We start from the raw sequence: 24,606 nt of genomic DNA, 5'->3' as shown, positions 1-24,606 counted from the left end.
AGCTCCGTCATTTTCCCCCCAAATGGATCAATTATGTGCCCACGTAATCCAGTTACCTGTGAAATCCAGCAGTACTCGCCCGTACCCGCCTCCCCTCTCTCTCTACAGACACACACTTCAAGGCGTGTGCGTGTGTGTGTGTGTGTATTCTGGGCTGCTGTCTGTCTATCACACACTGAACAGGAGCTCATGCAGGATTAGGATGAATTATGCTCACCTACATCTACTGCATTTGAAAAAGGCCCAGAAAATGAACTCAACCGGAGTTGTTTTACAGCGTCACATCCTCAGTGTGATTCTACTCTTTGTTTGGGCTCTGTAGAGCGTGTTTGTTGATATTCAGACCCACACAGAATCTGGGCCTGTGGAAAGCAAATTAAAATCAGAATCCTACAACTCAGAAAGTTCTACACACAATTTTGCAAGAAATCTGTTAGGACACTCTTAAACAAACATGATAAAGCCTCATAACGCATGCACAACCATTCAAACGTTTGGGGTCTTTACAATTTTGGTTTTGAACACTTCTTCTGCTAAACCAAGGATGTACATATACAGTATATATGATCAAAATTACAGTAAAATTGTGAAATATTATTACAATTTAAAATAGCTGTTTTCTGTGTGAATATCTGTTAAAGTGTAATGTATTTCTGTGATGTGCAGCTGTATTTTCAGCATCATTACTCCAGTCTTCAGTGTCACATGATCTTCAGAAATCATTCTAATATGCTGATTTGCTGCTCAAGAAACATTTCTGATTATTATCATTTATTATTATTTTTGTTGTTTTTGTGGTAAATTTTATTTATTGTGTTTCTCAGGTTTATAGGATGTATAGTATGATGTTTTGTTTTTATTTATACATTTAATTGTAACATTAGGAATGCTTTTCCTGTCACTTTTGATCAATTTAATACAACTCTGTTGAATAAATGTATTATTTTTTTTCAAAAAAATATATTATTGACTCCAAACTTTCAAACAGTTGTGTACGTCAAATATATCACCAATAACTTAATGTGTTCGCAAAATTAAAGTTCAGTTAATGAGAAATGATTTATGGGTGAAACCAATTCAGGGACTGGATAATTGTTACCCGTGCAATAAAATAAAACATTCCTGCAATCTCAGTGATAGAACAGATCCACAAATATTGTAAAACAATTACAAAATCCAAACATTCACCTTCACATGCAGAACGCAAATCAACTCAGAACTAAAGAGAAACACATTCTTCTAGCTCGGTTACACAAAACCCATGCAGTGTGAGTGTGTGTGTGTGTGTATGGGTGTGTGTGTGTGTGTGTGTGTGTGTGTGTGTGTGTCAGCTGCAGTATTTTGGGCTCGTAAAGGGTCAGTACGCGCTGGAATACCTGTCAGATCACACACAACCCAAGCAGTCGAGTGACTCCAAAAGCAATAGGATGAAATCATAATAAAGGGAAATTCAGGGAAGCGTGTGTGTGTGTGTGTGTGTGTGTGTGTGTCCGCTGTGTTTGGGGTCTTTGGAGATAAGGAGCCGTGTGTGGGCTACATTTGACATGCTGAACAGAAGCAGCACCTTGAATCTCAGAACACAGCAGACACACAGCACTACAAACACACCCTGACACCCGCAGAAAAGCTGCAACAATTTGCCACACTGCTGCAAATGTTGGGCGCTTCTAAGGCCGAGAAACACGGCATAAACTGAGCACAAGTGTGCGTGTGTGTGTGTGTGTGTGTGTGTGATTTAGGAAAATCTCTGGCCGAGAAATGAAAGAATGAAAATGCTGTCAGTGTCATGTTTTCTTTCTGCTCACACATATTGCATTTTGTATAACCAATGAAAAAACACACCTCACTCACAAAATAAGTGTCCACGTGAGTGTCTATCCTTTCATAAACATACAAGCATTATATAAAATGATTTACAGTGACTCCAAAAAGTATTCAGTCGTTATATAAAATGTTTTTCAGTGAATAAGTGTAGTATTGTATACTTTACAGGAAAATACTATTTCAGCCTTTCCACTTCAACATTTCACATTTAAATGAATGCGTTATAATTAATTGTCAAATTTACAACCAAATTCTGAGTGTAAATTATTTTTCAGTGTACACTGTAAAAAAAAAAGATTTTTTTCGCATTTTAGAATTATTTTAAAATTAATTTTTAAAACCAAAATTATTTTATAAGAAAATACTATGTCTAATTCAATGTGTTACTTGCCATTTTCTTGTAATTACTTTTTTTTTTTAGTTCACTAGCCATTAAAAAAGTAAAAAAGTAAAACCTACATCACATTTTTTTCAGTGTAGAAAAGCAAGCATTATTTACTGTAAAGAAAGGCTTGAAAACATCAGCTGATTAAGAACACACAATACATTTTGATGTCTTGTTATCTAACACAATGACATTTCGACATTTAAATTGTCCGAATACTTTCTGCTCAACAAGATCAGACTCAGTGGCTCAAGTAACAACTGGACGAAGCTCTCGGAGCACAGATATGAATCTCTCTGTAATCAGCATCTCCATCTGACGAGGGCTTGAGTAATTAGAGCGGCGAGAGTTCAGATGAACGTCTATCAGTGTGTGTCCTTCTGTTCCCAGAATCCTCGCTGCAGGATCTCGATGTCTTAGAAAGCGCGGTGGCATTGTTACAGTCTCCTGGCTGTAGACGGCAGATAAACATTCTCTTGATTGGCTGTTAACTCCACGTTTGAAAACGCGTGTCAGAAGAGACTGTAACAGCCGCGGTAACTGTGCAGCTCTCTGCCTTAAAACACTTCAAATGTTTAGCAAACACATTCACAGTGCATGCTGGGAAAGGCGCGGATGAGTCTCGGCTGAGCCGCCGTTATAAATCACCTCATCAGAGAATGAAATTAACACCGATTCTTGCAGGCAATTTCTCAATTTCCAATGCTAATTACGCTTTTCTCTTTACTTTTAAATTCCGTACCACCTGTTTCGAGAAAGACATCTTAGACGGCAGAGATGGATTTAATCACAATTTTAATTAACCGCCGTGTACACGAGGAAAAGCGGCAATTATAATGCAGATGAATGATGATTTTTCCACATTAAATTGTTTTGTTTCTTGGTTATGTTGATTGCATAAATACCGTCAGAGAACAGTTTTTTTTTTATGTACTGTAATTTAGTAATTGTTTTGCATGGGGGAAAAAAAAAGTCTTAGACTGACTGACTGACTTTATCTGTTGGCAAATGGTTTATTCTGTTAACTCTGTGTGTGCCGGAGTGGATCTGCTGTCTGAAAACATCACTGGCTTTGCAGGAGATCCTGGCTGTGTTCTGTTGGAGAGGGATGCTTTTATTAATGTCACTGTGATAAACACAGACACATGCTCTGCATTTGAGCTTTAGACACCACAGACCAGTTCTGCTCCGTCAAAGCCGGAGTAATGTGACTCTTAAAGTGGATAAATGTTCAGGTGAGCTGCACCTGAGAGACAGGTTGAGGAACACACTCCTCTCAGTCTGTGCACATGTGAGAGATGAATAAAAGTGTAATAAAGCCACACACAAAGGCGTCTCTCTCTCTCTCTCTCTCTCTCTCTCTCTCTACTCTTTATTCCTCTCGGGGGATTTGAGGCATTTTCGCGATGAACTTGCCGAGTATTTGGCTTTGCAGTGTGGCAGAGACAGAACTGGAGCAGATATTCACTAAAACTTTCAACACTCGAGGACTTATCTGAGCTCTCTAAAGCTGCACTGAAGAATATTCCAGAAAATAATTGTGCAATATTTCCATGTCAAACACAAACCTTTTCATTCTTTATTTGGCCAAAGCTACCAAACAGAAGCTCACTGCTGTAATGCCTTTCACAAAGGTACGATCTATTACAGTTCCACACTGTGTGTGTGTGTGTGTGTGTGTGTGTGTGTGTGTGTGTGGAGCTGATGCAGCTTTTGATCTGAAACCCACACACACACACACAAACACACACACGTACACACTTAAAGTATTGCTTCATTGGGCCATATTCAGGTTAATTTTGTAACCCTCATGCATTCAAAGCAAATAAAAAAAATTATCATACCACAAACAAATAAACTCTCATGACGGTCAGTGAAGTGTGTGAAATACAAGGAAGCCTCTAAAGAGAGAACACAGCAAAACCTGCTTGTTCTTGAATTTACACTCATAGCGCAGCGATCTGACGTGCGTGCAGCTCTCACACCTCTGAACACACACTTTGACCCCAAACACCCACGATACACACACACCATCAGCGCTGTCTCTCTCTCTCTGTCTGTCTGTCTCTCTGCTGTCAGCTTCTCGTAGCTTGACTGAGTTGATTTGATGCAAATACCTCGAGGGGAGAGTCCTGCGACTGATGAACACTTACGTCAAGTCGATTTTGCACCGTCGGGAAAAGGTAACCTCTGCGTCGGACAGGGAACTCACACACACACACACACACACACACACACACACACACACACACACACACACACACAAACACACAAGGTTAAAAAGACTGTGTCTGTGTGTGTGTGCTAATTGCAGATGAGACTGTCTGCTATTGTAATAGAACTGCCCACTCCTCTCAGAAAAGGCAGAAATGAATATTTCATTACTTTAATTACTGAGAGAAGCGCTTTCACCGGCCGTCCCTTCACTAATTATGAGCACTGATAACGTTTGTGAAGTGTGACTGCTTCAAGCAGACCTAAAGAGACTCAGAAACACCAATAACTAACATAAACCATCAAATCTCAGTGTGAGCGAGTGTTTCATTCACACAGGAAAGAAAAAGCACGAATAAAACTCGTAATAAAATAAAATCTCAATTGCAAATCATCTGATGGTCCTCCTGTCAAATAGAGAGAAGCTTCACAGCGTTCTCACATTTTCCCAAATGACAAAGTCCACAAAAGCAAGGGATCTTAATATGAACTCATCAAATACCAAATGAACTGTTAGCTATATTCATTTTATAGCTCTACACTCTTACTGCACGACAACTATTGACTTGTGGATGATCTCCTGAGAAACTAAAGTTGAATCTAAAGCGATGAAATGAATCCTCCTCTGGGATTCGAGTAAAATACAGAGCTGCTCCTGCTGGTTAATTATACCAGGTGTGAGTTGTAAAGCATTAACAGTGCCAGTTAACTTCTATGATGCACCGAGCGAATGAAAGCACACACACACACACACACACACACACACACACGGGCAGGTAAAGGCTCTGAAGCGCAGCCGTGGGGCTCGTCCTGTGGAAAGGCTGAGGACACGCTGTCTGTATGATTAGCCCAGCGCTACCTGAGGAGGTGTTTGTTTGACATTTGTGTGTGACAGCGGCGAGACGTGGCTTTGACGGGCGCTGCAGCACAAGCCTTTATCTGCAGTCAGAGTCCATTAACCACAAACACACACGCCAGCCCTCTGGACGAGGAGAACGAGAGTGTGTGTGTGTGTGTGTGTGTGTGCGTCTCCACGTCTCCTTGGCACACTTTTACCTAAGGTTGAAGCAACAAGCCAATACAGCAATTTGAACAATTTCCTGGCCTGTGCTGATGGTGAGATGATTAAAACACTAAATACTGAACCGACATCAAAATCTCACACATCAAACACCTCAAATAAGTGGACTTCTCCTTTTCTGAAGGCTCATAAACAGATGAGGGCTGATATGATAGTTTAATAATCTTCCTCTCTCCTATAGAAGTGTGTGTTTGTGTGTGTGTGTGTGTGTGTGTGTGTGTGTGTGTGTGTGTGTGTGTGTGTGTGTGTGTTGGGTTCCTGATGTCATGATCTGATATCTACACATCTCTTATTGATTGCTTGACCTTGCCAGAAGAAAACCGACAATCATCAAAGAGAGAACAACCTCTCTCTCTCTCTCTCTCTCTCTCTCTCTCTGGGTTCTCTCTCTCTTTTATACTCTCAATCCTCTCTCTCTGGGGTGTGTGATATAATTATACAGCCATCACCTATATATATATATATATATAATACAAACAAATAAATAACAAACACACAAATAAATAGAGTAATTAATTAATTAAATACTATTATTTATTTGTATTATTTGAAGTATTATTTCAAATTATTTTGTTTGTTTGTTTGCAGATAAATAAAGTACAAAATATATTATTTATTTTTTTTGTATAGGGTTAGGGATTGAGTGTATGTGTGTGTGTGTGTGTGTGTGTATATATATTTATATATATATATATATATATATATAAATCAAACCTCTGAGGTCAATGTCTGGGACAAATTTTTAAATATCTCAAATATTAGCTTTTGAAAACATCTTTAGAGAATAAACGATGCAAACGTGTGCTTTTCTTTATCTCATTCTTTCCTCTCCAGAACGTGGCCATCGAGCTCATCCTGCTAATTTATACATCTCAAACCTGCACAACACGGCAGCATGTCCAAATGACGACACGCGTGTTTTCACACCTGAGCAGCACAAGAGTGCCAGTCACACCAGCCTTCCTGCAAATGAACATGTTGACACCTGAGATTTTTTTTTTTTTTCATGCAGAATCTTACACACATTATTATGATGCACAAACATAGACAATGGGAAATGAATCGTGTCTGAGATCTGAAATGAGCTGTGATATTTCTCTATTCTGATGCATGAAGAGTGCTGCGGTACGAGAAAACCAGAAGCGCACGCAATCACACGACCGACCGGACCAATGCTTTAATGCAGATGGACGGACAGCGAGCTTCACATGATGCTTGTGTGTATAGGTACAGTGTTGTCCCGGGTCCAAAACTAACACTCACTTGTTAATTGCAAGTAAAAACTGGCTTTGGTGAGTAAATTAAACACCAATTACTTGCCAGTTGGCTGGTAAGTTTATTAGAAACTGTAAACTGCAGATGCAATAGTCTGATCCTCACTGATGTAAGCGATTTAACCCAAAGACATCTTCAGCTTCATTTTGAATGCATGTTTCAGTTTTTCTCCAAAATTTGTGGCGTGATGTGCAATCTTCCTCACATTAGAGCACCAAAACTAAAAAATAAGCACATGACTATGAAGTCATGTCACTTCAACACACACTGGACATTAAACAGCTCATGATCAGCAGAAACGTCTTCCAGATCTGAGCTTTCGTTCTCTCAGAGCTGTGAAGCAGAGACAGACAGACCAGAGGCCAAACGTGAGGATTAGACTGACGAGGAACGCAGGTTATACACCTCCAGAGCGAATCTAAACAGATCAACTACCAAACATCAGAATGAGTATCTGACTGCAATGAAAGAAAAATCACCAGTGAGATCTGTTTAATATCCTTTAGACAACAAGGAGATAAAAGAGAGACCAATCTTATGCTTTTTCTCCCGAGCAAAGGCCTCAGCAATGTCTCAAATGGTGTTAAGATTTGCCAAGACATTGCTCTTGACATAAACTCAAACATTTCTAAACAAATTCTCCTAAAAACAAGAGATCTCAGCCGCTATCTACATTCGTTTAATAGCTGTATACTCTTACTTTTTGGACACACATGAACAATCTAAGAAGCAATAAAAAAAGTCACAAATGAAATGAATATTCATTAATATCTCAAATGATTTCAACAAAAACGTCATATCCTGCACTGAAGCTCTTCTTTTTATCAGAACCGAACCAGTGACACTGGTGTTGCGAGCGTGATAAAGTTTTAGCAAACTGACTCTCTCTCACGGTGTCCAAAGGTGTTTGCTGATAATCCAGCGGGCTGGTAATCTCTCGATCGCCGAGGTTCTGGAGGAGAACAGAGTTTGTGGGATTCCTGTCACATGATGCCTTCAGAGGCGGAGCAGCTCTCAGACCGCGAGTGAACAGGGAGCAAAATAGTGTGTGCAATATAAGTGTGTGTTAGAAAAATATTTCTGTTTAGAGAAACTTTACTGTCCAACTGGAAGGCAACTATTAGAGAAATGCCTGTTCTGAATCAGTCCTGTTTAAGCTGTTAAAGCATATAAAATAACATAAATATATGTTAATAAATACAAAAATACTGAGGTCTAAAACTAAATGTAATGATATGCAATTTGTATGTAATTTGCATATATCAATAATTTAATTTAATCATAATTAATAATCATTTTATGTTTATTTTTATATTTTGTTATTTATAATCAGCCATTTATTAAAGAAATGGCTCAATAAGATAAGCTCAATGCACCAAATCTAGCTGTAGAAACAAACCAAAAATGCCTTGACAAATGCACTTACAGTCTGATTTTTGCACGCTCGCTAAGCTAACGATCTTGCCAAAAACAGTATTCCTCAAATCTAAAAAAGGTAAATATAAACACATTCAATTATCTAAACACACACACACACACACACACACACACACACACACCTGTTCCAAACTATTCTTGCGTCTTAAAGCAGCCGTGCCTCACACAGATGATTCTCTCTTAAGTGTGAAAGTGTGCAGCCATGAATAGAGCAAACATGCCGCTGCGTAACACTATCTGTGTGTGTGTGTGTGTGTATGTGTGTGTGTGTGTGTGTGGGGGGGGGGGGGGTCTATATAAGGGCCGTAACCAGGGGAGGCCCAACAAACATTCACAAACACCTCAGTTATTTTGCTCTCGACACCCACCCTCTTCTGCCTTTATTCTCTGTTTTTTTCTCTTCTGTCGCTCTTCCCCCTTTTTATGCGCGCCTTTCTGAAGCTGAATGCAAATGCTGCGTGCTGGCAAAGAGAGAGAGAGAGAGAGCGAGAGAGAGAGGGCTGGGTTGTGATTAAGGAGAAAGGGCCGTGTTCTTTGTTCGGCCCTCGGGGGATGTTTACCGGTGGAGACGCGGTGGATGTGATATGAAAGGCAGTCGGGTCAGCGCTGATGTGAGTGAAAGTGAAGTCACACCTAAGGCATTTCCACAGAGCTCTGGGTCTGACTCCCCCTCCCTCCGATAGGCCAAAATATCTTCAGAGACGAGATCGCAGAAGAAACACAACGATAAAATACAACTGAAATCGTGAATGTGTCACCTCAAGGAGCTGAAAAGACCCTTAAAAATGACTTTCAAAGACATAGCTTAATGTAGTCGCATTAAATAATTACTCTAACCGGAGCATTTAGAATCCGTTTTTCACATTTTCTTGTGGAAAAATAAGTGGAGCTCTGCTGAAAGGATTTATAATGTGTTAAATGGAGCGGAGAGATTGTATTGGTGGAATACAGAATTATCAAATTAGATAAAATATTCAATAAACAAACTCAAGGGGCGGAGCTTGTGTATGTTTGTGATTGACAGGCACTTTGCAGAAATCTGCAGGCGCATTTTAGGGATGCTTTTTTAAGAATAAAAAAGACGAGCTAAGAAAACCGGCTACAAAATGTACATGTTTTTATTTAAGGTTATTTCTTATTAAAATAATTTAAGAATATTATTTCTATGTGAAAGTATGTTAATTCTGAATTACTGAAATATTGTGAACTCTTTTAAAAACAGTTGTACAGAAGGTTTGCCAGGAGATTCTTCCATGCAGCCACACACTGAAGACGTTTGTATCGACGCGATCAGTTCAGATAATCCTGCAAAAAACCCTGAAATGATAGAGACAGACTAATGCACCGCAGCTAACTAAAAATTATTCAAAGCAAAAACTGGTGGTTTTTACCCTGACAACTCTTGACCCACAACAAAGAGTGTCTCTCACACAACAAATAAAGAGCATAGATCATATAATCAAGTACAAATCACACACACGAGAACCCAAAAACGAGTTTAGAAATGCCGTGTGAAGAGCACCGCCATCCTCCTCTTCCTCTAAACTCTCTCTCAGCTCGTCACAGTGGAATCTAAACTCTGAGAAACTCAGGAGTTTCTCTTCACACGGGGAACCAAAGGTGCACGCTCACGCTCGGTTCACCTTAAGCACATGTAAATGACACGTATTAGAGCTGACAATCAGCTGTGAGCGGCCCCGCTCCTCCCAAACACAGGAGGCAGAGGAGGGGCCGTGCGGCGAGGGAGCCGCGCAGCATAATGGGGGCGCAGAAACAGTTTAGACGGGGCGGAATCTGCCATTGTTGGGGATGAAAGAGCCTGAGTGAAAGAATCGCCCCCACCGAATTCAGCGACGACGGCTCAGCTGCCATAATCAAACACAGAGGCTTCTCCTCGCGCCACGCAGGAGCTTTTCCAAACCCGAAATGATGTAATCAATCTGGCTGAATGCACCACGAGGAGCACGTCTTTGTGCTGCAGGAAACATGTGAAAATATGCATCTTAGGACACCCCACGGCCGTCAACTGCTCGGGAGGAAGTGGGCTCTTCCTGTAATTTCAGAGCACTGAATTTGTGAAAGACTTCCCGTGCATGCATGCACGACAAACAGAAAAGACTTTCCGCATGACCTCTGACATCAGATTCGCTCGCATGAAATCTGCTCCTCACACACTACAAATAGTACACAAAATAAACAGTCACAAGCAGCTCTGACCGACTGCACTGAGCATTCACAGACAGCAAAGCGTCGTAGCTGGACTGAAGTTTAACACAAGGAGAAGGAGCTGGAGACGGCAGCGTCCTCGTCTGCGATTGCGGCTTCCAGAGTCTTAACTCTTCAGACTTTTTATTTTTAGTTTTGGGTTTTGGCTTTTGAGAGATCTGAAGCAAGATGTTTACAATTAATCTGACTGAACTAAAAGTTTCCTTTCCTACAGAAAATACAGCATGTTCAAACACAAAGCATCATGCAAAACTGAACATGAATCTGAATGATCAAATACTAAAAATGCTTGATTATTTAAAAAAAAGATGCACAAATATCTATAGGGTGCATGCAAATATATATGCTTATATTAATTTTGGAAGCATTTATCTGTGCTAAACGTCTTACAGTGCACACCTGAGTTCACCTGGACATGCTGAATCCAGCAGGTGTGTGAGAACATACACGCTTCACCCTTCATATTTCTCTGAGCTCAAATCCACAGTCTTCCAGCATCACTGAATATTTCATGTGTGTCCTCATTTTAAAACGACTGTCACTTCATATCATTTTTCCAATGGTGCATTTTTTATTTTTTACACAAACAATTAATTTAGTATTATCATGCATCCTTACGCGTTCACGAGCTCCACAAATATTAAACACAAAACTGGACATTACATATGAATATTTCAGTACCGTTATTTTAATGCAAATCACTCACATGTTGTATTAAAAACACAAACGAATATGCATGGACTGTAAGATGGTATTTCATTACATTTTATGAAATGCATTATTAGTCATACGCAAAAGTCTGTATTTAAAAACTGGGAGGACAGAATTGCTCTTTTTAAACTTTAGTCACTGAAGACACTCGTGAGGGTGAAAAGACTCTTGTACTCGTATTGATTTTTAGCGGATCGATATGAAACATTTCATAAAGGAAAGAGGGAGATGGAACTGAACTGCTGAAGAAATAAAAACCCGACGTGCAGCGCGGCATCCGAACCAACAAACCAAACATCACGCGCAATTTCAAATGCAACCTAATCTATCGGCTGGTGTGTTAGTTTATATAAAACACTATAGTGTTAATGCATGTGCAAAACGCCCAAACAGCTACCCTCAAAATGCAACACACTGATCTGAAACATCCCTGAAAGCATCACAAGTTTTTTTTTTTTTTTTTTTTTTTTTTTTTTTTTTTTAAGATAAACTCATCTGTTCTTCACAGTCAGTATGCGTGCTGCATTAATGCAAAACTGTGTTTACCAGACACTTGTGTGACATTGACTGCGACTAGCGGAGCTCCACACAAAAACACAACAGCACGAGCACCTCTTATTCATGCATCTGAGAATGAATGAAAATAATGCACTGGGGATGTCCAATCGGTGTCTCTGAACGGTCAGCAGCTTCTTAAACAAACGAAACGCAAGTGTAAAGAATCCACGGGCAACTAACGTGTTCAGAGCGCGTTAGACGCTCCTGAGAATTACGCACAAACTTTCATTTCCAAACTTGCGTGAAAATACAGCGAGAAAAGGCTCAGTTACATGGCCTTTATTTACATCACGCCTGTTCAGTCCGATTTCTACTTGTGCTCTTCTAAACGTACTCCCATCTGGACTCTGATCTGTCCGGTCTCCTCTCTCTGCGTCCCGCGTAACGCGTCCGTTTACGCACCGCGCCAGGACACTTTCCCAAGCCGCTCTTACCGTTTTTGCTCCGCGGGTTGGCTTGTTTTCGCCTCTTACACCGGGGGCCATCCGCCATGATCAGCTCCCGCATTGATAAACGTGGATCAGATGGCAGTTTGCATGGACTCAGACCCGAGCAAACACAGCAGCAGGGTGAACCGCTCCCTCTGGCAGCCCATCAGCCCGAGCACACGAACAGAAAGACACAGAAAAACACCGACACATGAGTCAATGAGACTGCTGAGAGCCTCTCAGATCATTCGCTGTCCATGCATCTTATCACCGAAGACTGGAAGACGCATGCATTATGACTTATAAGCAGTTAATAAGCAGTTTAAAGGTGCATGTGTTTCCTCTGATTTAAATAAAAAAAAAAGCGAAATAATAGTCAGTCTCAAAGGTCAGAGGCTGGATTTATATTTGACATGTTTCATGTCTATAAAGACACGTTTACAGCTGCTTGTTTTTATTTGTCTGATTTATTTATTAAGGGGGCTTCCAACTATATCAGATACATTTTCTGTGCTTTTTAAACATAAACGTGAAATGTAATAAAATGAGAACACGTTGTTTAATGCATTAGGCAATATGAACAGTAACATTTAAATTATATATAATCTGTGATAAACCCCACGTGCATCAGGGATCTATTGCTTTTTTCCTTGACTTTCTGAGTGTTTGAGCTCTTGCTTTAAATATTAGTGAAGACGCAGTATTTGAAACCTTTGGAAAATCGGATCTATATAATCTCTCTCTGTGATGATTATGATTGTATGCTTGAATAAATATGCAGTGTTTGATAATTAAAATAAAACGCGTGCAGATATCATAATCATTACAACTGCATAAATACCTTTACTTTGCATTTATATTAACTTAACATAAGGGACATATTTTTGTGACTGCATGTTAAAATTGTGTTTGTTAAAAAAAGCTAAAAAAATCGATGCATTTACAGCTGAATTTGTAGCGATGTGGCATGATGTTCTCTATCACTGATCTCGCGCATTGCAAGATTACAGAAAGAAAGAAAAAAACAGTTAGCATTTAAAAATTTTTAAAATAAAATAAATAAAAAATGGTTAGTGGACGCAATGCCAAGCATTGGTTTCTTTCCTAGGATAAAACGCCAGATTCAAATAAGTCTAGTCTAGTCGCTCAGCGCACCTGCACAGGTGAACGCCAAGGTAAGAGGAAAATCCACACACCTTTGTGTTTGCCTTTAACGAAGAGCATCCCGAACCCAGCAGCATTAAAGTGGATTTATTTCGCATTAGGACTATTTTAAAGATGCCGTGAAGGTAAAAGAGTGTGTCTTACCTTGTGGTCTCGGCTGCAGGAGTGTGTGTTGTGTGTGTTATAGTGTCTGGGTCCAGAATAAAGCCTGAGAAACAGAGGCGCGTTATTCCTGACTGATCCTCTCACACACTCCAGGACTCAAACCTGCGCTCGGACTGACGCGCTCACACGCCTCGAATGACACTGTTTTCCTCCTTTCTTTTCGAGAGAGAGAGAAACACACGCCACCTATCAGCACAGGGAGGGATAATAGAGCCAAACGTGTGTGTTTTATGAGCGCGCGCGAGCGCACACACACACGGCGCATCAGGCACCTTTATAGCGAAGACGCGAATAACGTTTAAAGAAAGTTCGGGCACGTTTGCGCGCTCTTTCTTCAGCGCCGGCGACAAACACGACTGTAGGAGAAACAAAGGAGGATGAAAAAAAAAAAAAAAAAAAAAAAAAAAAAACGATTCTGATGAGGAGAAGCGCTGAATTTGAGGAGGGAAAGTGTTCTGTCAGAGGAGACGCGGGAAGCGCGCGCGCGCTCCTGCGACAGGTGAGTCTACAGGTGCACAGGTAAGAACGCTTAATTAAGGATTTTTAGAAACCCAAGGCAGACAATGCAGCGTGGTGAGGTTTTTAGTGCATTTGATGTTATTTTTAATATAATTCTCAATCCAAAGTGAAAGAATGAAATGCTTCGACGACGAGATTTCAGAGGGATTCCGACACATTAAGGGCGTGAACGAGCTTCCTCTCTCTCTCCCCCTCGCTTTCTGTCTCCGCATTCTTTCACCGTTATTGTTATTTGTCTTCTACTGTGTTTTACGCTTTAGTGCTGAAGTCTTCAGAGGGCGACACTGCTTTCTGTAAAGAGAGTTTCAGTATTTGTGAGGATAATGAAGACATCAGTCTACTGGCATCAGCTCTGATTGATGCTTTTGTTCAGCATCGCAGGCACCTCTGACTCCTACAGTCTATAATAGCGCAGGTATGTATTTGTTCCTTTAAAAAAATACAATTATCAAATAATAATAATAATAATTTGCATTTGCATTTATATTCTAACATTACATTTGTAATTATTTAAGTCTATATGTGTTTAATTTGTGAGGGTGCATGCTTGGTTTGTCCGTGACTCTGTCTGAATCATCCGGAGCTGCTGTATCCCTGTTGGGTGAGTGACACGAATCAGTCACACAATACTTCAATCAGTTATTCTGTGATTTCTACTTGATTTGTTTTCCACTGATATAGTCAGTTTGATTTAGTCATATTAAACAATATTTTTTACTAAAAATAAAATCAGCTCTTTTGCATGTCATCACATAAAGCATGCTTCTATCTATCTATCTATCTATCTATCTATCTATCTATCTATCTATCTATCTATCTATCTATCTATCTATCTATCTATCTATCTATCTATCTATCTATCTATCTATCTATCTATCTATCTATCTATCCTTTCCACATGTATGTCGTCTTTTGTATCTGTTTATATGCAGGTATTTTACACATTGTTAAGTATTGTGTGAGACAGACAGACACTCAGCGACCTTCTGGGTTCATGAATGTGTTCATTTAATGGAGGAGACAGACGCCCCCTCTCTGCGCTCGCTCCCGTTACACCCTCTCCTTCATTTCTGCCCTGTCACACATTCAGCTCGAAAACATTCTGCTACTAAAGGATTTTTGAGGGGGGGCTTTTCTCTGAACAGTCTTTTCCAGCGGTGCATTATAACGTAATATTGTAATGTATGTAAAACTGTAAATTAAAAATGCATAATGCAAGCAAATCCTTGTTTAAAATGAGTAACGAGAAGGATATATACAGTATAAGATATATGTATATACAGTATAATATATATATATATATATATATATATATATATATATATATATATATATATATATATATATATATATATATATATATATATTACATATATGCATACATTATGCATTAAAAAAAATCTAAATTAATTGCATCTCTTTTTTTAGTAGCATGAATTGATGTGAAGTTAAATGTGTTAGAAAAAAAAAACAATGCACTGTAAAAAAAATAAATAAAAAAATAACGCACTGTAAATAAAGCAGATTTTTGGAGCAGGTTTTACAAAAAAAATACTATTTCGGACTTTTTATTTTAAAATTTCACAATTAATTTAATGCATCATTTGCCATTTGTTATTTGTGAAATTTACTTGCAAATTCTGAGTGAATTTGTTTCGAAACCATTTTATCATTATTTATTTATTTATTTAATTGTTTATTTATTGCTGTTAAAAAAAAAAAAAATATATATATATATATATAATTGAAGATATATATATTTATATATTCTTTTTTTTTTTTTTTTTTTTTTTTTTTTTTTCCTTCGTCAGTATACATGTAATTTTCCTGTATGAACTGCTGGGGTCCCTGTCCTGTGTTGCTAGTTTATTTTCATAGTCATTATAAACCGCACTGCTCCGCACACAACAGTAATAGAGTTACAGCCATGTATTTCATTAGCATAATTATCACATCTTCATGTGTGCGAGTACATCGCCAGCCAAAAAGCCTGTCCGACTCTTCACGGATCCACCTCTGTGCAAATACAGCATGCATGCACATGCATTACATGCGGTAGTGATTTCTCATCTGTACTTATTAATTATGCATTTACCCAACAAACCTGTTCCATTCACAGACGCATTTTAATGTGAATGACAGCTGTACATGGTGAGCGTATCTCACACGCACAGACAAAAGAAAAGAAAAGGAGAAGCATGGCAGATTGATGGACAATTATAGTGCAGAGTTAGCAGAGAGAGTGATTTCAAAGTCTCTCAAACATATGAGCTGAGTTGTTGTGCTGTAGCCGCAGGCTCCTGCGCTCATACGGCTTCAGTCTACTGTATATAAAAGCATGCTGGGCTACTGACTGCGCAGCTACAGATGCCGTATGCATCAAATAGCTATTGATTTTCACATGTAGCACTTGTTCTGTGCAGAGGAAGGACTCTGAACACTAGTGATCTGATTATTAGCAGATTCTCTTCATTTGCACACATCGAACGAGAGACGCTCGGCGAAGAGAGCGATGATTCTGAGCATCTCTCAGTAAAGAGGTCAGGTCTCCAGTGAGGTTAAAGTAGCAGTGCGACATTCACAACATTTTTAACTATTTTGATGCTCTGGCTTTCTGAGGCAGAGAAGAAAATGGAAAACATTCACGATTAATTCTGACAGAGTTCACAGAGAGAGAGAGAGAGAGAGAGAGAGAGAGAGGTAAAGGTCTGTTAAAATAGGAAACTCTGCCTACAGAAACACAGCTTATTGTTTCTGTGGAATTAATAATTGACGGTTGTTAAATGAATAATTTATCATGAACCGGAATAATTGTTGTATCTCTAATCTCGACACACATTTGCATATGAATCTTGTAAAAATCTGCTGCTATGTGCTGTATAAACTTCACAGGGGTGTGAAATTTAATTTATCCTATGAAATAAAACGTGACTTTCTCCTGCAGGATTCGGCCCTCTTGTGGAAGTGCGCCGGATCAGAGACGCGGTACGTGTGTGTGTGTGTGTGTGTGTGTGTGTGTGAGTGATTCTTCACATTTTCCTGTTTCTATTTTAAAATCTGCTGTGAGGAAGAGTATACTGCTTTATATTACAAAAATCAAATGATTCACTATCAAATGCAATGTCAAATGTCATAATATGTGATAAATAAACAACATAAAAGTGCATTATAAAACAGACCCTTCCCCTCCTGGATGCTGATTGGTCAATCACTCGTGCAATACACAATATGACAACATGACACTGACTGGATGCCGCTTCACATATTTGCATAAATACTAAATAAATTTGAATCTGCATAAATATTTATGTCCTTAATATGTTCATCAAGTACTAACTGTTGTGAATGCAATAAAATACTCGAGTGTTGAGTTGTGAATATTCGTGAATACTCTTCTGTCTGTCTTTCTTTTCCGTCACGTTCAGACAGACAGCAGTGCTTCAAAACACTCATTTAAGACCCTCGACAGCGTTCAGATCTCAGCCAGAAGCAAAATGAGCAAATCAACAAATATTTATATTCAAACGTGTGATGCGAATAAATGCAGTCATCACCGTGACAACGAACACCTTTTCCTATTATATCTGTCTATCTATATATATTTTTATATCTCTCTCTGTCTCTCTGTCTCTTAACCAGGCGGGAGAGTTGATTGTGTTTGATCCGGGCTTGTGTTGAAGTAAAAGAGCATCTTATACAATTGACGGCTACAATTAGCTGCCGATCAGAGCAGCGGAGGACAACACTTACACTCGCATTTACATGTCAGTTTGTTGAATAAAAAAAGCCGTAGGATTTTCCTTTTCTGTGTTTGCTGTATAATTTGTGGAGATTTGAGAAAGAGGAGGAACGCAGAGATGCTCATTAACATGTGAAAAGAGGCAATCAGAGGCCACTGCTGAGACTATTGTCCACACTCATCCAGAGAGAGAGAGAGAGAGAGAGAGAGAGAGAGAGAGAGAGAGAATTATGGGGCAGATGAGCTGTTATTCTATTGAATTTTACCTATGACTCTCTATTTCTCTCTCTCACACACGCACACACACACACACACACACACACACACTCTTTGGAGGATTGTTACATACTCTAGCAAATATTTGTATCATTGCATGTCGCTGCTAAATCACACCTGTCTCTATGAAAGCACATTCAAAAATCAAGCTTCTTCAGTGGTTCTTTAGGTTCAGCAGAAGATCCTCTTCTTATCAAGAGTCATTGCGGTCTGTTTGGGGTTCTTGAGCTGCAGCTAAATAGTTCATCATCATTATGACAAAAGCACAACAAATGTACTTAAATTTATGAAAAAAAAAATGTAATAAAAAGTTTAACTATATATAAATATTAAAATAACACTAGTGTTTTGTTTGTTTGTTTGTTTGTTTGTTTTTTCCTGCAACGTTTTTTTTTTTTTTTTTTTTTTTTTTTACCAAAGCTAAAAATTAAAATGAACATTTCTCTTATGGCATCAGACTGCCAAACCATAATTATTTCTCAGTTGTAATAATTGAAGTTTATTTTGGGGCACGTGACTCAATCAGAAGACAGAGGCATTGCTAACGTTTGCTGAAATGTCTTTGGAGAGTGAAGGAGTGGAGAGCGGCAGAAGTTAATACTCGTTCATTTCACACCTGCATCGTGGGAATATCTGTGTGTTTCTGCACATGATTATTAAAGAGAAAACACATAGAAAAAAGGAACCATGAGTCACTGAGCAGCATGTGAACGTGTGTTTACTGCTCAGTGGAGTTCAACTAAACCCTTGAGCTAGTTTGATATTTCTATTTCTATATATATTTATATTTATATCTCTATTTCTATTTATCTCTCTCTCTCTCTCTCTCTCTCTCTCTTTACAATTGGCCAGAATGTCACAGTGTGTTTGGATTTGATCCATCTGAACCACTTTTGAAAGATCCTTGCTGTTTCCATTTAGCATTAAAATAGCAGTAAATTAAATTAAGAATGTAAAAACAAAATACAACAAAATAGCAGGCTGTTTTGACACGTTAAATACAGGATAACCTTATTTTTTTTAGGTGTTTGGTTTGGTTTGGGTTGTAATCTACTTAATTAACTTTATATAAAGCCAATACAAGTCTATGATATGTCGTCATACGAGTAGATAAACACCTTCAGATGAGAGAGACAGACAGACAGAGATTTGGCAGTGAATGAGGGACAGACACAGACAGACAGGAGCGAGCGGGAACTGATGCAGGATCTCTAAAACCGTGTCGCTGTGTAAAGTGTTTTCATTGGTTTGTTCTGAGCTGAACGTCACATGACTCGCCCCCTGCCGCCTCACCCTCCTCAGGCTCTGAGTGCTGATTTATTCATTATTCCGCAGAGCTGAGATGTGATTGGCTGAATTCCTGCTACTGTACATCTGAGTGCAAGGAATCAAACTGGACTTAATGTACAGTAGCAAACTGCAGCTATGTATTCGAAAAATGGACTGGTTGCTGGGTTGTATGAACAAGTGACTAATCAGGTTTGAGGAAACACTGAATAATTAGGTTGGTTGTATTTTAATATACCATCTTAAAGTTGGCATTAAATTAAATTTTCTAAATGCATATTTTTTTTTTTTTACCTCATAATTTAATCAGAATGTCATAACTGGATCATCTGGTGAAATGATTTTTCTCTGGTGACACATACAAGACTTCTATAATAATTTTAATCCTCTCAAACCCCACCCCTTTCTTACAACCCACTGCATGTAGCCCCGCCTTCATTGAGAGTGCCACGCCCACATCTCAGCATCCAATCAGGCAATCAGCATTATTTTTTGATAATTCATTACACTCAAATGTACATTACAATATAGAAGAAATGAAGAAAAAAAAACATCTTTTACATTGTGAATAAAACAAACAAACAAACAAACAAAACATTCACGGTGGGCTAAATGTTTATGACTGTTATTCCAACTAACACTTAACCTTAACGTTTTCTTTGTGTAAGATAAAGTTCACTTTAAGATTGGAAAACGTTACAATGTTGTCAAAATGTTCTTATTTGGTTGGCAATAGAAAAACCAAATGGGAAGCATATGAGAACATTAAGGAAACATTCTGTTTGCTGCAATGCATTTCAAGAAACACATTTCCCAAAAATGTTTAACAGAGAAAACTGTCTAAAGCACAACACACTTTCAGCATGATCATTTAAGATAAAATCTGAATAATCTAGCCAGTTGTTGAACGACACATCTGTCAGTCAACCATTTACAGTAACTTCTGTACACGCAGTGCTGGTGTGAGTAACATAATCAGATTAACTTTTTTCAAGTAACTTTTACATTTACAACAAAATATCTGAATTACTTTTTCAAACACAAGTTAGTTTGTTTCCGCATGTACTGACTGACAGCTCTCCTGTCCTCACGCTGACAGAAATCAGGAGGAAGTGCAGAGACGGGGCATTTCCTTCAGCATCACGATTATTAATTACACTTTTGGTGTGAAATGGCCTTTTACAGTTGCTAGAAATATAACTTTTGTGGTTTTTTTTTGTTTTTTTTTTTTTTTTTTTTTTTGTTTATTAAATAATTATTTTATTAATTAATAAATGCTGAGGGGGGGAAAAGTAGTGAAGGAGTAACTTTCATTTCAGAGTAAGAGTTACTTGCTACATTACTTTCCATAAAAAGAAACTAATTAACTCAATTAGTTACTTTTTTATGGAGTAACACAGTATTGTAACACTTTACTTTTAAAAGTATCTTTCCACCAAAACTGTGTATATATGTTTATAACTACAGGAGAGAGAGAGAGAGAGAGAGAGAGGGGAACAGAACAGGAAAAATGAATGTTATGTTGAAACATGAACTTCGGCACCTGTTTGGCTCAGTGTGTGTGTGTGTGTGTGTGTGTGTGTGTGTGTGTGTGTGATTGTTTATACCTGTGAACCTGTTCCTTTCTGTCATGAGACAAAATTTTGCCAAGCAAGGCAGGTGGTTTAATACTTTACATCCTGTGTGAGACACACACAAACACACACACACAGACTCTCTTTAGATTGCAGGTGAGGCGAGAGGAGGATGTCTCATTATCTCCTCATGCTCCTCTAAACACACACACACACTGACTCCAGCTCTCCATGCTAAAGAGATCAGAGTCTCAGTTCAGTGGTTAAAACAAACCTGTAGGTGATTCATCGGAACCGACCCTTATACTGTCTCACCACGACCTTTGACCCCTACGATTAGCCGGCCAGAGGAGCGGTTTACCGAACAGTACTCTCGTCCTCGGCTGTCAGATTCAACTGAAGTCTACATTATTAAAGATCCGTGCGCTCGTGAGAAACACACCTTAAGTAACGCGCATTAGAGCCGCTGTGTCTGTGGAAAGATCACATTTAACGGACATGAAACCCCGATCCAGCACAGACTGTGATTGGCCATTACGCCGATGTCACATGGTGTCTTTAACTCGTGTGCTTGATTTGATGTGTGGTCAGAGTTTATTCACACCGTGTGAACGCACTGATGTCAAGTACTGAACCGCAGCACTGAAGCAAAGGTTCTATTAGAGATTTTATTTTTAGAATAGTTTGCATTGAGAAAAAACATGTCATTATCCTGCAATAACACCACACCGTGTATGTGACTAGAGAAACTCTCATATGACCTGGAGTTGCACTATTCACTCATATATTTGACCAGAAATACAGCAAAAACAGTAAAATTGTGAAATATTATTACAATTTCAAATAACTGTTTTTTATGTGAATCTCTGTTAAACTGTAATTTATTTCTGTGATGTGCAGCTGTATTTTCAGCATCATTATTCCAGTCTTCAGTGTCACATGATCTTCAGAAATCATTCTAATATGATGATTTGCTGCTCAAGAAACATTTCTGATTATTATCAGTGTTGAAAACAGTTGTGCTGCACAATATTTTTGAGGAAACTGTGATACATTTTATTTTTCAGGATTCACAGATGAATAGAAAAATCAAAAGAACAGCATTTATTTGAAATATAAATATTTTTGTCTTTACTCTCACTTTTGATCAATTTATTGCATGCTTGATGAATAAAAGTACTACTGACCCCATACTTTGAACAAAATGTAGAAGATAAAAATAATAATAAATAATTATAAATAGATATTTGTGTATAAAAAAGTTAATTGAACTGCTTCCTGCAGAAAGTATAGACTTACTACAGTATTAAAAGGACAAAACACTAAGTTAATCCCTGATTGAGTGATTTAGTGAAGGTTAACTAGTGTGTGTGCTTAATAAGGTCGTCGCTGTCTGACAGCAGAAGCAGACAGGAGTTTTAGTGCCGTTGACAGGCCTGTGGGGAAGAAGGACGTTTGTCACCAGCGCTCCAGAAAGCCCAGCGCTTCTTCAGCTCCACGAGGGGATCTGAGCGCTCAGCTTTCTGTGGAGTTTGTGTTTGGCCATCGAGGACACCAGCTGTAGGTCACAGATAAACTCAGAACCTTCAAACTCCAGCAAAGAAATGAACTTCACTCCCAAAACACACCACAGACCGCTGAGGACATGACCGGGAGCACACTCATCAGACTCAAACCTTGACTTTCTATAACACACACACACACACACACACACACACACACACACACACACACACACACACACCTCCGCTTTCCTTTGTTTCTGCACTGTTACAGATGGACACACAACCATTTATTGAAACTAAACTGCAAAAACATTTTATGGAGCATGAAGTGATTTTACAAACTGGCACAAACTATTTCACAGCATTGGGTTTTTAATTTCATTTTAAATTTAAAATCCAATTAAATATTAAAAACTTTTAAATCAAATTAAGTTGAGTTTTGAAGTTGCTTTTTTGTTTCATTTTATTTTTAGTAAAAGTTTTAGTAATTTTGTTCTGTTTTTGTGTAATTTTAGTGTTTTAAATGTCAATATAGTTTTTATTAATTTTATTTCATCTTTAGTTTTAGTTATTGTAGTATACTTAGTTAAACTAAATGAAAATGCTGCTTTGACAACTTGCCGAAATAAAATAAGTTTAAGTTTTTTTAATTTAAGTTTTTTTTTTTTTTTTTTTTGATTTTCAAGCAACTTTTTTATGGTTTTAGTTTTAGTTAACTACACTGTTTTATTATTACACAATTTATTATTCATTCATTCATTCATTCATTTATTGAGGTTGCAAATAAAACAGATTATTCAGTCTTTCTACTTAAAAATAAAAAAAAAAATCATTGTGAATTGTGAATTAACTGTGAAATTCACTAGCAATTTCTGAATGAGAAGTGTTTCTAGACCACTTTCTTTGGTTTATGTAAGAGTGTTTATGAAGCACTGTGGTTCACAACATATGGACAGACTTCTGCATCAACATTAAAGGATCAAATCACAGTCAACATAACTGAGTTTGATGTTAACTGAAACTTTTACAATGCAAAACCCTTTTCAAGTCCATACAGACCATTTATTGAAACTAAAGTGCAAAAATCATCTTATAGAGCATGACAGTGGCAGAAGTGATTTTCTCATTTATTGTCTCCATAGGCATTTAAAAAAATAATAATAATAATAATTCAGCAGCATGTCCTTCCCCAATAAATAACAGTGTGAACTATACCACTGAAATATGCCTGGATTTGTCTGTAGCTGGATGTTTTTCTGGACGGGAGCCGTTCACACTAAACATCTCCCCAGCAAAGCCCTATAAAGAGTGTGTGACAGAAGAGTGGAAAAGTGTGTAAACGTGTGTGTTTGCCGGTGGTCCCAGTTAGCCGTGTGCTTGGCTGCTGTGACCTCCTGCCTCATAAACTATAATTTCTCACATCACCTCTGAATTACTGCCTGCTGAAACCTCGGCAGGAGCAGACGGCGGCGTTCAGAAAGGCCTGTGCTTATTTTAGGCATGAGGGGCTCGTCTGTAATTAGAAACATCAGTGCAGAACATTTACAGACGCCAGTAAAGAGAACTCCCCCGAGCAGAATCACTCCTGAACGATTCATCACCTGCCCTCCCGCGCTCAAACAACCAGCACAAACTCCACAAGCCCGGGTGATTCAAAGGAGTCAAGTCTTTTCAGATCAGAGTTCATTGGACGATGCAAACATACTGTAACTTTCAGAGCTCAAATCTTCCTCTATAGTCCACGAGGAGCTTTTATTGAAACTAAACAGAAAACAACTTTTCTGACATCAAACAGATGAACATCAACACATTTACATGTCAATCACATTTTTAAACTTTCTTTTTTTTAAGTCTCTTATGTTCATTAAGGCTGCATTTATTTGATAAAAAATACAGTAAAAATAGTAATATTGTGAAATTTTATTATTATTTAAATAACAGTTTTATTTAGTTATGTTTTCTGTGTGGATATATGTAAAAATGCAATGTATTATTAATTTTCAGCATCATTACTCCAGTCTTCAGTGTCACATGATCTTCAGAAATAATTCTAATATGATGATTTGCTGCTCAAGAAACATTTCTGATTATTATCAATGTTGAAAACAGTTGTTCTGCACAATATTTATATATATATATATATTTGTGGAAACTGTGATACATTTTAATTTTTCAGGATTCACAGATGAATAGAAAGTTCAAAAGAACAGCATTTATTTGAAATAAAAATCTTGTGCA

At 38.2% G+C, this 24,606-nt stretch overlaps 1 protein-coding gene and 1 long non-coding RNA gene across 5 annotated transcripts in view; one reads left to right on the top strand and one right to left on the bottom strand.

The window, feature by feature from the left end:
• LOC109091023 (zinc finger E-box-binding homeobox 2-like) overlaps positions 1-13,587 on the bottom strand; it is a 68,045-nt gene extending 54,458 nt beyond the window's left edge. The window contains 2 exon segments of the mRNA XM_042757588.1: positions 12,146-12,294; positions 13,448-13,587. Coding sequence (XP_042613522.1) covers positions 12,146-12,218 — 73 coding nt within the window. The 5' untranslated portion in view covers positions 12,219-12,294; positions 13,448-13,587.
• A 137-nt stretch (positions 13,588-13,724) lies between these two features.
• On the top strand, positions 13,725-22,805 carry LOC109064621. 4 transcript variants are annotated; one of them, XR_006160198.1, is made up of 4 exons: positions 13,734-14,402; positions 14,526-14,588; positions 16,932-16,972; positions 22,246-22,805. It is a non-coding gene; the product is annotated as an uncharacterized LOC109064621 (long non-coding RNA). The 4 variants fall into 4 exon arrangements; XR_006160200.1 differs by lacking the exon at positions 22,246-22,805 and adding an exon at positions 17,627-17,787; XR_006160201.1 differs by lacking the exon at positions 16,932-16,972.
• The last annotated feature ends 1,801 nt before the right edge of the window (positions 22,806-24,606 follow it).

Source organism: Cyprinus carpio, chromosome A6 (assembly GCF_018340385.1).
Source record: "Cyprinus carpio isolate SPL01 chromosome A6, ASM1834038v1, whole genome shotgun sequence".
Taxonomy (NCBI): Eukaryota; Metazoa; Chordata; class Actinopteri; order Cypriniformes; family Cyprinidae; genus Cyprinus; species Cyprinus carpio.
This window is presented reverse-complemented; position numbering and strand designations above follow the sequence as displayed.